This window comes from Cyanistes caeruleus, chromosome 7 (genome assembly GCF_971803275.1).
Source record: "Cyanistes caeruleus chromosome 7, bCyaCae1.hap1.1, whole genome shotgun sequence".
NCBI classification, from domain to species: domain Eukaryota; kingdom Metazoa; phylum Chordata; class Aves; order Passeriformes; family Paridae; genus Cyanistes; species Cyanistes caeruleus.
In genome coordinates this window covers 14,608,930-14,621,726 of record NC_141707.1, presented here as the reverse complement: position 1 = coordinate 14,621,726, position 12,797 = coordinate 14,608,930, and the positions used below count along the sequence as shown (strand labels likewise).

Below are 12,797 nucleotides of genomic sequence, written 5' to 3'. Positions count from 1 at the left end.
AACTAGTAAGTCTCAGCTTCGAATACCTAGGTTTTATTTACACACTTTAAAGAAGCAGTTAGCATTCTCCCAGCTTCTTTTCAATTCCTAGCCACTTTTCAGCTAAGAAAAACTAGTCTTTGAATAAAACTGAATGACTGATCTGAAATAAAATAGATATAGTAAATGCAATGACAGAACTATCAAACACAGTTCACCACTTAAAAAAGTGGCTTTGGGCATAGAGCAAGTAATTTCATCAAATATGACTTTCATTGAAATTTTAAGACTTTAAGCTTGTATAGGGTAATTTTTATTCAATTACTTTAGACTATTATAGTAAGTTGAAACCTATTTCTAGTTGTGTTTCTAATCCACCAGAATTTATTTAAAATCCAAAACCTAGTCTAACTAAAAAAAACTTCCATGCTTATTATAAGCATGTAAGTTGAGGTACAAACTTTTTAACCTGTTCTAATCAATGCTGTTATGATTGAGAACAAGATTAGTTAATGCATATCAGCTATGCCAGTTTAATCACAGCCTTTTTTCTAACATAACCAAGCATGCCACATGCTAACTCTCCCTGTGGTTCTGTATGGGTCTCTCTCTGCTACTCAGCAGAGCCTGCATGACTAAGCTCCAGAACCAGTACTACCAGAATAATCACCCTTGCACTGAAGCACGAAATAATACTGCTGGTCAGTTCTGCACTGCATCATGAAGACCAAGTCATCCTGCACTGTGATGTTGGCAACAGCCCCCTAGACCTGGGAAAGAGCCAAGCATGCTTAGGAATTAGTTGCACTGCACTTCACACGGTCAGCACTCTGGAATGGTGCAGCATTCCTTACTACAAAGAAATCTACTTATGAAAAAATTTAAGTCTACTGACCATCATTTGTGTATTTCAACACATTCAGATCTGGGATCCTTGCAGGAGCAATAAGAACTGGATGGAACACACCTCTGAATTTCACGTCAGGTCCTACAAGATAGGAATAGACCTAGGCAAAAGGCTTTTCCAAAACGACAACTCCCACATAGTGGGATGATGAAGATGCAAAAAGAAGGACAAATGCTCACTGGAACTAAAGCAAAAACAACAGGAGCCATTCTGATCACAAACATACCCACACCGGTGTTCCCAACCACAAGAGGTGCTTTAGGGTGGGCGATTTTCAGATCCAGCAGTTCATCCAAGCTTACAGGAGAAATCCACGTTACTCGCTCCCCATGAAAAACCAGAGTTCTTTTTGGTTGATTTTCTGCCATTCTCTGATGGAGGAACATGGCAGATTTAAATATTTATAGACACATAGACAGAAGTGTGGTCTAATAGATACACTAGACTGAAAGTCAAAAATATTCTTGAACAACAGCAGTTCTACATAATCCTTTAAAATTGGACAAAAAGAAAACAGAAATGTTACGCTGGCTCTTTGCAAAGTGATGAAAGTCAAGACTGTGTAGGTGAAATGTCTTCAAGTAATTCCAATGGACTGATAAACAAGACTGATAATAAACAGTCCCCTAGCAAAATATGCAGGAATAGATCCTGCAATTGCTAAAACTGTTAGAAAAGTGATAAAAAATACGTATGGAGGTATTTGTCCACTTAGCCTGCTTGGAGAGCATCCATGACACTGACAGCAGCATCTCCTCCTAGATTTTGCATGCACTTAGGTGTCTGGCTGTTCTAGTACTGTTCACTGATCACTTGGAAATAGCTTGTGAACTAGTGCTGGTACAAATACACGGCCAAGAACTCATGTTCTAGTCATCAGCCTTTCTCCAGAAAGCTAGTCAGCTAACTATAGAGAACCTGGCTTTGAATTTCTACACTGACAATAGAGTAAAACAAACAGCTTTCAGTTTTTCTAGTGCATATACTGCTGTAAATAATGAAGGATTATTATAACACTTTCCATTCCAGCAGTTTATATCTTTGGCATGCTTTAATCACTAGGGTTAAACACACTCTGAGCTGGGTGGCTATCTGAGAACACACTAACAAAACCATTAAGCCACAAGATTGTTTTCCAATATTAAAAACTGTTTGCCATTCAGTTTACTGTAAAGTATTTGTAACTTCAGCTGCTGGACTGAAAACGCAGTTTAGGTTATTTCTTTATCTTCTCACCTAACACTTAACTCTGCAACTTCATTTTCCCAATATGACTTTTTTGGTATGTGAATATACAGTAAGCTTACTGGGAAAAAAACCAAAACATGAAAATGTTTTGACATTTCTTCTGATTAATTACTGCTAAGCAGGACTTAAGAATTAATTCTGAACAGAGCATCAGAATAGTCTATAAGCAGCAAAAGGTACCATTAGTTCTGGAGGGAATATAAGCTCCTGGGTGGGATCTAAGGGCTGGAATTCATCTGTTGAAAACAGGCTGGTGGAGACCTTAAAAAGAAGACAAGCAAAGACCAAGATTTTTCTTTCATCATTACTTTTATACAGCAACAATAAAAACAAAAGCAAAAGCAAACCAGGAGACTGCCACTGAAGTCAGTAAAAAATCAGTCATTTCATTATCATTTGGATTTGTTGTTAAATCAACATGCACCATTTGGAAGTGCTGAGGTGAAAGAAGTGTTCATAACATTTTCTTAAATTTTACTGCTAACACAAATGTCAGTGCAGAAGCAAGCAACTGAAGGACTAAATACAGGCTTCCTGTAGTTCTACTATAACAAAGTAGTTTCATGCCATACTAAAGTACTCAAAACCCAAAGAAGTATATCAGATACTACTGAAAGAAAATTGAGAACAAGGTGAAATATTTGTATGGATAAGAGGTTTCACATAAAATCACAATCATAGCTCTAATTTTTAAGAGTGTATCAATTCTTTAGACTCAAGTCAGCAGTCTTCCTAAAAGACCACTACTTAGAGCATCACTGATCATTGATTTAAGCACATTTCACATATGCCCTAATGTCTTGCACAAAATAATTCTCACTGTATTGGCAGAGCTCAGACTATTAATATTACTGAATCTGAAGAGCTGTTCAAGTCTCAGCTCTGGAGAGCCAAACTACCTTATATAAACAATCTGACACATCACTGCCTCCTCATACAAATACATCCATAAAATCCTCAATTTTTCAAAATATTTCTAAATTTCTTGTGAAGAATAATAATTTATTTATTAAATACTCTATGCGATACTCTTTCTCTAAGTTTTATATTGAAGTAGGCTCAGTAATATATTTTAAACTTTACCTTCTCTTTATTGTCAAACAAGTCATCTTCCTGATCCAAGCAACATTTTCCATTTGCTTTCCTTTGACAACAAATAGATTCCTAAATAGGAATATCCCATTAGTGAAATACTACCCAGAATGGTAATGAGTTAAAGCTCATAAGAGTGACTCTGTATTTCAATAAAGATTGAGTTAAGTTTAATAACAAGTCATATTAGAAGGATTAAGTGTTAAAGGAGTGATATTAAAAAAATAATTTTAAACCATCAGATGTTGAAGTCCTTACTATAAAAGAATTCCTACTATGTAGAATTCAGTTGACATTGTGAGAGCAGATGTAGATAGTCTGTATTGTTCCCCTTACCAACAGTTCACTCCCATTTTTCCTCTGTAAGTTTCTGACACATTACATGACACATTTACTAAGAACATGGAATGAAATTCTGCTTTTATTCATGCCAGTACTATCCCACAGTAAAACACATGGAGTTACTTCAGATTACTCTTCATAATCCAGGCTAGACACTGTGTTAATTCGTGTTAATTTTTGTAACAGGTTAGGCCATTTACTTAGAATGACATTTTTAAACAGAGGGAAGATTTTAATGAAAATCTTGATGGCTTGTCTATGCTTATACATTGATGACACCAATCTACCAATCCTATTGCCGCTACTTCTTACCTTACAGAAAGTTTTACAGGCATCTAGGATTGGCCTGTATCCAGTACAGCGGCACAAGTTCCCTGAAGGAAGGAAATCAAGTCAGAAAAAGCTTTGCTCTAAAATCCGTGGCTTTAGAATGTCATCTCTTTATGTGAGTCTTGTGTTTTTGAAGCTCAAGAAGTGTTAGCTCTCAGAAAGACAAAATGGAACAGTGTCACAAGACTTAGGGCCTCACAGCTCCTGACAAAAAATGCTGTTGTTTCAAGGGGAGTGTGAAATAGTTGAGATTTGCACCAGAGTGAATGCTGGCTACAGCTCAGTATGCAGGAGAGTAAGAGATTGTACAGTATTCTTCACCCGCTCAAAATGTTGCACTCCTTCCCCCTAACTTTTTTCTAGAGATGAAGGATGTTCACATTACACCTCTAAGTTCACCGCACAGCAACAGGAAATGCTTTGGCTCCACTGTGACTCTAGAGCACAACAGATGACAGAGGGCTATCTTACCTACAATAAATGCTTACACTTTCCCTTACTGAAGGTAGTCTATACCTCTCTATCTTGTTTTAATCCTACTGCAAAGGGCCTGTCCTGCAAGGCTTCTGACATTGTCAGTGCCAGATATAAAAGGACCCTGGAGATGCTCAGATGCAGCTGCTTCTCCAATATAACATCATTTTTATACATCTGATTTTAAGCACTTTAAAAGACACATATGGGAATGTTTTGAACACCTGAAGCAATCCACAGCTCCATGTTTCATTTTCCAGGGGAAAAGAATTACAGAGAATACAAGGCCTGCATCCAGTAGCAACTCTTCTAGGAAGCACAGTTTGTAAGAGTACATCATCCATACATGCAGGCATGTATACTCACATACATAAAGCATCTGCAGAAATGCTTCAGGAACACACCTGCAAACTAAAAAGTGGCAATATTTACCAGCCAGAGCTGCAATCATCTGCTCCGAAGTTGGTTCTGGGTGGTTTCTTAGCAATGTGTATATGGACATCACCATTCCAGGTGTGCAGAAACCACACTGGGAGCCATGGCACTTGGCAAGTCTTTCCTGAAATGAAATACCACAAACAAGACTCCTTCCAGCACTCATCTCGCAATGAATGCTCTCTCAAATGGGAGATGCCATTACAAAATGTTGCCTTCGTAATAAATCAGACCTTTTAATTAAAACACTTTAAGTAATATCAAATGAGAATAATTATTTTGGGTGTGATGTTCAGGCACATCTTACTAAAGAAGCTAATTAACCCTCAGTGGACTTCTGTCTTTTTGGCATTTATACTAAAACATGAGCCAAAGGGACATTGTCCAAGATGTGTCATTAGCCCAAAGATAGCAAAGCCTGACCCACTCCAACAATCTTTACATACCAACTGATCACACTGTCAATATTAAAGTAAGATCCATCATGAGCCATGTCATCAGCCTTGATCAATCAATCACTAGAAACCATTGTTGCCCTCTGTTGTCATTTAGCGGGGAAAACAACCATCTTATGAAATTCCTATGCCCTGTCACTAAAGCCATCCAAATAAAAACTTAATCAGTACAGTGATACTGTATTCTCACCTGAACTGGATGAATCCTGGTTTTTGTACTTCCAACACCTTCCACTGTAGTCACTGCTGCACCGTACAAGGAACAAATGGGAAGCAAACATGCATTGGCTGAATAGTGTCTTTGGAACATAAAGGAGAATGAAGAACATGAATATCATTTTAATAAGTCTGAGTATTATTTTTTAGGCAATCAAGACATTGTTCATACTTACAAAGCAGCCACTATTAACATTTTTAATGAGAAGGGATCACTTTCTAGCTATGTCTCTTGTCCTCTGGATAAAAATGTACCTAATAAAGATAATTCCATGGAATTTATATCTTCCTTAATATCTCAGTCTTTTCTAATTGCCCTCTTGTCTCTCTTGCCCACAAGCAATCTGTCAACTGTATTTTGGAGGAGGAAGATAGGGAAGATTGGTGTAGGCATTGGAAGGAAGTAAAGAATTACTGCGGCAAATTTATAATTAAAATTCTGATCCAAAGCAAATTCTGATGTAAAATAAGTATCACACTAAATAGGAACAACACACCAAAATGAAGATTCTTCAAAGCATTTAATAACTTTAATAAAATTATTTGGTTTTTTAACATAATTGAAGTGTTTCTTTTCAAGAGTCTGCTTTAAGTTTAGCTCTTCCATCAACTTTAAACATTTTCATTTGTGTTGCATTCCAATGTAATGTAACTGTACAAAAGGACAACTGGAATGCTTTTTTCCCCATTTAAACACTTCAGTGCACAATGTCATGTAACCATTTAAGAATTTGATTAGAGTTTCCTCAACTTAAGAGCAATTTATTCCAGTTTTTAGCTTAATGAAATTTTGGTTTTGAGTTTCAAAGTCTTCCTTTTTGTGGGTGGGGTGTAATGGGTGGAGATGAGTTTTAAAGGTTGGTAAGACTCACACTTCTGCCTGCCCTACCTTCCCACCAATCATATGCCAGTATGCTGCTTTTGGCTGGGATAGAGTTAACTTTCTTCACAGTAGCCAGTGCAAGGCTGTGTTGTGCTGCTAACACAGGGATGTTTAGTTACTGCAGAGCAGGGCTTACACAGAGTCAAGGTCTTTTCTGCCTCTCACCCCACCCCACCAATGAGGAGGCTGAGGGACACAAGAAACTGGAAGGGGACACAGCTGGGACAGCTGACCCAAAATGACCAAAGTCATATTCCATGTCATATGGCATCATGTGCAGCATACAGAGCTGTGGGAAGAAGAAGAAAGGGTGGGAGTTTTGCAGTAATTGTGTCTGTCTTCCCAAGTAACCATTATAGATGATGGTGTCCTGCTGTCCTGACGGTGGCTGGACATCTGCCTCATGATGGGAAGTAGTGAGTAAATTGTCTACTTTGCTTTGTTTGCACGAACAGCTTTTGCTTTATCTATTTAACTGTCTTTTCTCAACCCACAAGTTTTCTCTTTTACCCTTCTGATTCTCCTCCCCATCCCATTGAGGGGAATGAGTGAGCAGCTACATGGTCCTCAATTACTAGCCGGACTTAAACCACCATACAAAGCTGCAGGAAGGAGCCACATTCCAGTGGTCAAGCCAAAGCATCTTAAATTAACACCTCCTACAACCTCTTGCAGGGGCTGCCAGTATTTATAAGTAAATCAAGCATTGGAGTATGATAGTTCACCAAATTTAAAATATAGCTGAATTAGTTGCAATTTTTACAGCATTCTCTTTTTGGATTAAATTGCCCATTCCTCTACATTATTTTAGTATTAAGTACAAGTTCAACAAATCTGCTTTTAAAGGTTCATATCTGGACATGGTAACTACTAGAATAATTTTTTTTTGCAGTTTTTAAAATATTATGTTGAGGATACCGTATCTTCTTTGAAGCTGGCTCATAAGTTGATATCATCACTGTGCAGGCACCACAGCCACCTCCTCCACAGCCATACTTAGTTCCTGTAAGACAGACTGAAAATGTTGTCATTAGGGAAAATAATTATCTGGCTCCATTTTGGCCTTCCACTCAAAGGCTTGAGACCACCTTTTTTCCTAAACCCCTAAGGAACACAGAATCAGTTTGGTATTAGCATACATATTGGACTCCTTTCTATACTGGAATAAAATTCTCAATTAAAGCAAGATGGAAGCTAAGGAATTACATGACCAAAATCCTCTTCTTAAGAAAACAGAAAACTTGATTATGGTTTATTTTGGAAGAATAGTAAGTTGGGACAGAAAAGGGCAGTAGTTCTCCGAGTGAAAATATGAAAGGAAAAAATGTCTAATGGGAAAACCAGCTTTATATCTGAAATTCCAGTGGAACATTAAAATCAATTTCCCAGTTTCTCCTAGAAGGCCCATTTATAGTCAGGATATTTGCCTTGCATCTCATCTGACAGATCACACTTCTGAGAAAAGTACTCATTTCTGTGAATCTGGAACAGTGGCCAACCTAAAACTGTGAATCAACAAACAGCTAATTTAATGTTCCAAAGCCACCAAAAGTAAGATGCCTTTTTGCCCCTCAAAATTCCATCAGTCTCAGGTTCTCATCACAAGAGCTCCCCTTTACCAGGAGAGAGATGTTACAAAGCTTTGGGACTTCTATTCTGTCTAAGGTTTATATATACTGACCACTAGGTTTTTAGACTTCTTTACCAGGTGGAAGCGGGGGGAATGCAGACACATATTCATTGTGCCTGATGGTGTAACTCTGTGTGTTTAAAAAGCCAGGCTAAAAATACAGCAGCTCAGCTGAAGAATATTTGGATTAAGAAAGAGACATCGTTTAGTGTCAATGATTTATCTTAAAGGAATCACAACTTACTTTAATCTGGTAATTAAACCTTGAATTAAAATTTATTTGGATTTTGCTTGAATAAGGCTTTCACATGAGTGACTTTAACAAACAGACAAGAAAAGGATACGCCTCTTTCGCAGATAAGACAAAAGCATTTGTTCAGGATCAGCATTTTTCTCTATTATCTACAGCAAAAAGTAAAAAAAAACAAGGTTTAAAAAAAAAGCTTTAATTAAGAAACCAAACCCTTTCAAAATTCAGGGTACAGACTACATTCACAAAGCTAGAAGAGAATCTTTCTCTGGTTCCCTTTTATAGAACTACACTAATTGCCAAACACTGCAGGAGAGTTAGGTTCATTCTGGAAATTCCTTTTCAGACAGATACATTTCCAGAAAAGAAGTGTTAAGGCACCTTGCAAGAACTAAAAATAACTGCTGCTCAGTGAAACGTTATACTGAGGGAACTGACCTTCGGCCACACTAGAAATAAAAATGCAGAACTTTAAAAGACAGCATAAAGAACTAACTAATGATTTGCAGATTTTAAAGACTCCCTGGCATCCTGACATACTAGAAGAAACAGTAGAGGAAACCTGTAAGGCTATTAGTAGCAGCAATTTCTTTTCTAGTTTTATTAACTTCCATTTGCCATTAGAAACTGACGACAGAGAGCAACAGAAAGACCCACATTCTTAATCGAGTACAGTATTTCTTATTAAGTAACTTAAAATCAGCTGGTTCCTTACAGTTACTTTGGATCAACAACCAGTCCTTGCAATATCATCTTAGTCAATAATCCAAATTTGGGCACTGGAGTCTTTGCTTTCAATTGTGCCTCTGAAAACCTGACACCGTCAAAGATGAAAAGCCAGACATACGAATGAAAAACACGGTTTCCTTATCAGCCAAGTCTGACACTCAGCTGAAAGTCAACTTCATTTTTGACACGGTTTTTCTCCTAAACACAGCAGAGCTAGCCAAAATGGGATGCAACCATCCAACCTCCTTCTGGAGATTTGTGTGAGGATTCGATTACACTCTCATGAATAAGTCTGAGGAAACGAAATCCGTGTTCTTTGGGGCTCCTTTAGCCACAGCAGCCCCTTTTTCTCCGGGCTTTACTTACCTTTCTCCCATTCACATAGAAAACGAGCTCCTCAGCCGCCGCGGCCCCTTGCAGAGCCATGGCTCGCAGCCCCGGTCCCGGGAGCAGCAGGGAAAGCCGCGCAGCAGGAGGCGCTTTGTTGTGCGGGGCGGGGCCGCGGGGCGGGCGGGGCCGCTCCGAGGGGTTGTTTTCAGGCCTGAGCTGACTGCAAACATTTATTTACTTACCCTTTAAGGTGTTATTTAAGTGTTCGAAAGCTAAGCCATACCTTACACTTTCTCAAAGGACACAGGTGTTCCTGCAGAGCAAAACGGCAATATAAACACTGTGGACTGTTACCAGGTTCTTATAGTAAAGTCACCTAGAGTAATTTTAAATTGAGATAAAATCCAGTAATGTAGTGATCATGAGGCTAATGGGATTTTTGGTTATAGTTGCATTCACAAAATAATCAGCAGTAAGGTCCAGGTATCATAACTATTTGTAAGGGGTACTTGTGCAGGCAAGAGTTTATAAAAAAAAAAAAATACCCTTTCTGTATAATCAAAATACATGGAATTAATTTCCTACAAAATTTCAATTCGATTGAGTAAACATGAGAAAAAGCAACTTTAAAGCTATAAAAAGAAGTTCAAATTACCTTATCCTCAGCAAAATTATCCTAATTCTTGGTGATGGCTACAAATTGATTTTAATGTCAAAAATCATGAGCTGCTTTTATATCATTTTCCTGGAAAGAGCTTCTAATATACCAAATGACCTGGTAAAACAAGCACATATAGCGAAGGCTCAAAGACAATGCAACATTCTTTATGCCACTTTTATGTGTTCATTTTGTGTAACAAAAGAAACCTAGGAAATAACAAAGGGAGTCTTCTCTGTTTTCTATTACTGAACATCAGTTTGAGCAACAAGAGTGAGAATGGAGAAAACAAGGAAAGAAGGGCAGTAGCAATAATATGATTTCAGAGTTACTTAAAATAACTTCCATGCGTCTTCAGGCCACCTTTTTATCCTTTCTTAACTTTGAAAGATATCTATACTAAAGGAATGGAAGAAATAAAGGCATAAAGCCCTAGGCCTTTTACTTTTATTGAAAATTATATGCTTGTATTTGGGACACCCTAGCAGTCTAGCTGGTAACACCCAAGCCTGTGTAGAGCAACAGGACCTTCACTGAAAAAATAATTAAGCCCATCCACAAAGAGATCATTTATTTTCTGGGGAGATGAAACACATGCCTCTGTTTCTAGCTTTCCAACCACAGGCAGTAGAGAGAAACAACCATTTAAAAAACCACAGTGTTTTTCTGCTGCAGTGCCAGTACTGGGAACACAAGTTCTAACAGGTGTTCCTTGAGGGTTTCTAATGACACAGCTGGTGATGTTGATAAATAGTTGAAGCTAGCAAGAACACTTCAATTAAAAATAAATTAATTACAAACTAAAAACCAAGAAAAATGCTTAATATTTCCTATGTGTACTGCTTGTTAAAAAATAACATTGAAGGAGGATAGAATCTATCTTCTCAACCATTTCTGCACCTCTTCATAATAGTCTTGCTGATGGAGTGACATACACAGCATGTTTCAGAAAGAAAAAAATCTGACTGCTGAAATTTCCCAGATGTTAACAGCTCTGTTTTGCAATGCAGATCACATTGCCTGGGTGATAAGTTTTTTACTGGAAGAATTTTCATACTGATTGAATACTCTATTTGTACTGCAAGGCTCCATATGAAAATACCTTGCTCTACTTACTGCTGTATATTTACAATCTTTACATGATCTTTGCAACTGGTACCACAGTTAGACAACTCTGTTTAGGGACAAAATGTCCCCTTTGTAAACTCACTAGTGATACGTTTAAATTAATGCATGGAAAATCCTACAGGATCTTGAGGACACTACAATAGGGCTACAGACCATAACAAAATAACCACAGCAGAAAATAGTTGTGGTATTATTTAAGTGTTTGTAAATAATACATTTATGCCTCTTAGTGTTTATGGTTATTGTTCAGCCTTACATGTAGAATGGACACACCTGGAAGCTATATCCAGGAGTGTGTTTTGATATGTATGAGTCCTTTTTCTGTCAAAATATACAGCTGAAATTCTGGCAACTCACAGAAGGATGTCGGTTCCTCAGGCTGAACTTCTTGAGATTCCTCTCAGCACATTTCTCCAGCTTGACCAGATCCCTCAGAACCACGGGGTATTTCAGCCACTCCTTCCAGTTTTGTATCAGCTGCAGACTTGTGTAGGGTGCACTGACTCATTAATCACTGCTGGCAGCAGTGTGAAACCGTAAGGAGCTCTAATGTTTTGCCTCCAGCTGGACCATTTGGCACTAATCACAACCTTCCCGGTTTTCAACTCACCTCACTGTGCCTTAACAAACCCATACTTCATCAGTTTGTCTGTGGAATGTTATCAGAGAAAATGTCAAAAGACCTACTACAGCTGAGACAAACACCTAGTGCTGTACCCTGACCCACCAAGCTAGTTGTAGAAGACTATCATGTTCATAAAGCCAGATTTCCTGATTGCAAATCAATGCCAGCTACTCCCAACCACCTTCTTGTTTTTAACATGTGTTAAAGGACTATTTTCTCAGGCAGCTTCCCAGCTTACAATGTAATCTACAATGAAGTACAAAGAGTACATTTAAAAGAATGTTTTTAAGAATATAATTTTTCTAAGAACATATTATAAAAATATACTTTAAAAAATATATTATACATTTAAGAATATCAGTTAAACCTCTTAAAAAGGGACATGCTGTATCAGACAAAAGGTCAAGCTAACCAAAGAACTGGTCTCTGAAAGTGTCAACAAGGAATGTCCTTGGAAAAGGTACAATAATTGGTCAAAGGCATAGTAAGGCTTCTCCAGAATCATCTTCGAAAAATTTGCAATTCAGGAACATCCTGTGCCAGAAATGGTGTTTCTGGTAATTTCTCATAGATCTTTCTTCCATTAATATGCCTGATGAATTTTTAAGCCCATGTAAACTAACATCTACTGCATATACATGAAGAACCACCATCTATAACTAAAATAAGTTACCTTATTTCTATCTCATCAAAAATGTCTCTCTGCTGCAAAATGGACCTGAACTTTATCCATTGTAATGTGTAAAAGTTGTGTGGGTAGTGAGTTATCACCTGCATCCGGCAGCATTTACAAATCAGATACTGCCAGAAAACTGTCAGCTGACAGCACAATATGGAATGCAGAGGGGAAGCAGTACAAAAACCTGAAAGCTGAATGGTATGACGTTATTGCATTACTTGTCACACTGGCACCCTCAATTGGAAACTCAAGGTATTGCTTTGTCTGGATCCTATTTACTACTGAATTTCTATTGAAGTGCTTTTTTCTTCCTTGCTGCCTTTGGCCCGTACTATAGACACTTGACTTCCCTCCATTATTTCTCAATGAGATTTCCTTATTCAAACCTCAGTGTGATTCTGTCAAAT

The 12,797-nt window shown here is 37.8% G+C and overlaps 1 protein-coding gene across 17 annotated transcripts in view; it reads right to left on the bottom strand.

The window, feature by feature from the left end:
* Positions 1–12,710, bottom strand: part of AOX1 (aldehyde oxidase 1) — a 46,328-nt gene extending 33,618 nt beyond the window's left edge. For 9 of the 17 annotated variants that reach the window (XR_015289049.1, XR_015289051.1, XR_015289052.1 and 6 more), the window contains exons 1-10: positions 9,337–9,527; positions 8,336–8,393; positions 7,280–7,376; positions 5,453–5,561; positions 4,805–4,931; positions 3,881–3,942; positions 3,218–3,298; positions 2,315–2,395; positions 1,113–1,257; positions 875–967 (exon numbers count right to left, since the gene is read on the bottom strand). Coding sequence is in view for 13 of the 17 variants with exons in the window: in XM_086897052.1 (XP_086753178.1) it covers positions 875–967; positions 1,113–1,257; positions 2,315–2,395; positions 3,218–3,298; positions 3,881–3,942; positions 4,805–4,931; positions 5,453–5,561; positions 7,280–7,376; positions 8,336–8,393; positions 9,337–9,396 (913 nt within the window). In the remaining 4 variants the exon portion in view is untranslated. Of the gene's footprint in view, positions 1–874; positions 968–1,112; positions 1,258–2,314; positions 2,396–3,217; positions 3,299–3,880; positions 3,943–4,804; positions 4,932–5,452; positions 5,562–7,279; positions 7,377–8,235; positions 8,394–9,336; positions 9,533–9,583; positions 9,614–9,955; positions 10,076–11,443 lie in introns of those variants that run through there. The other 8 variants (XM_086897058.1, XM_086897054.1, XM_086897060.1 and 5 more) reach the window with 6 other exon arrangements.
* Between the last annotated feature and the right edge of the window lie 87 nt (positions 12,711–12,797).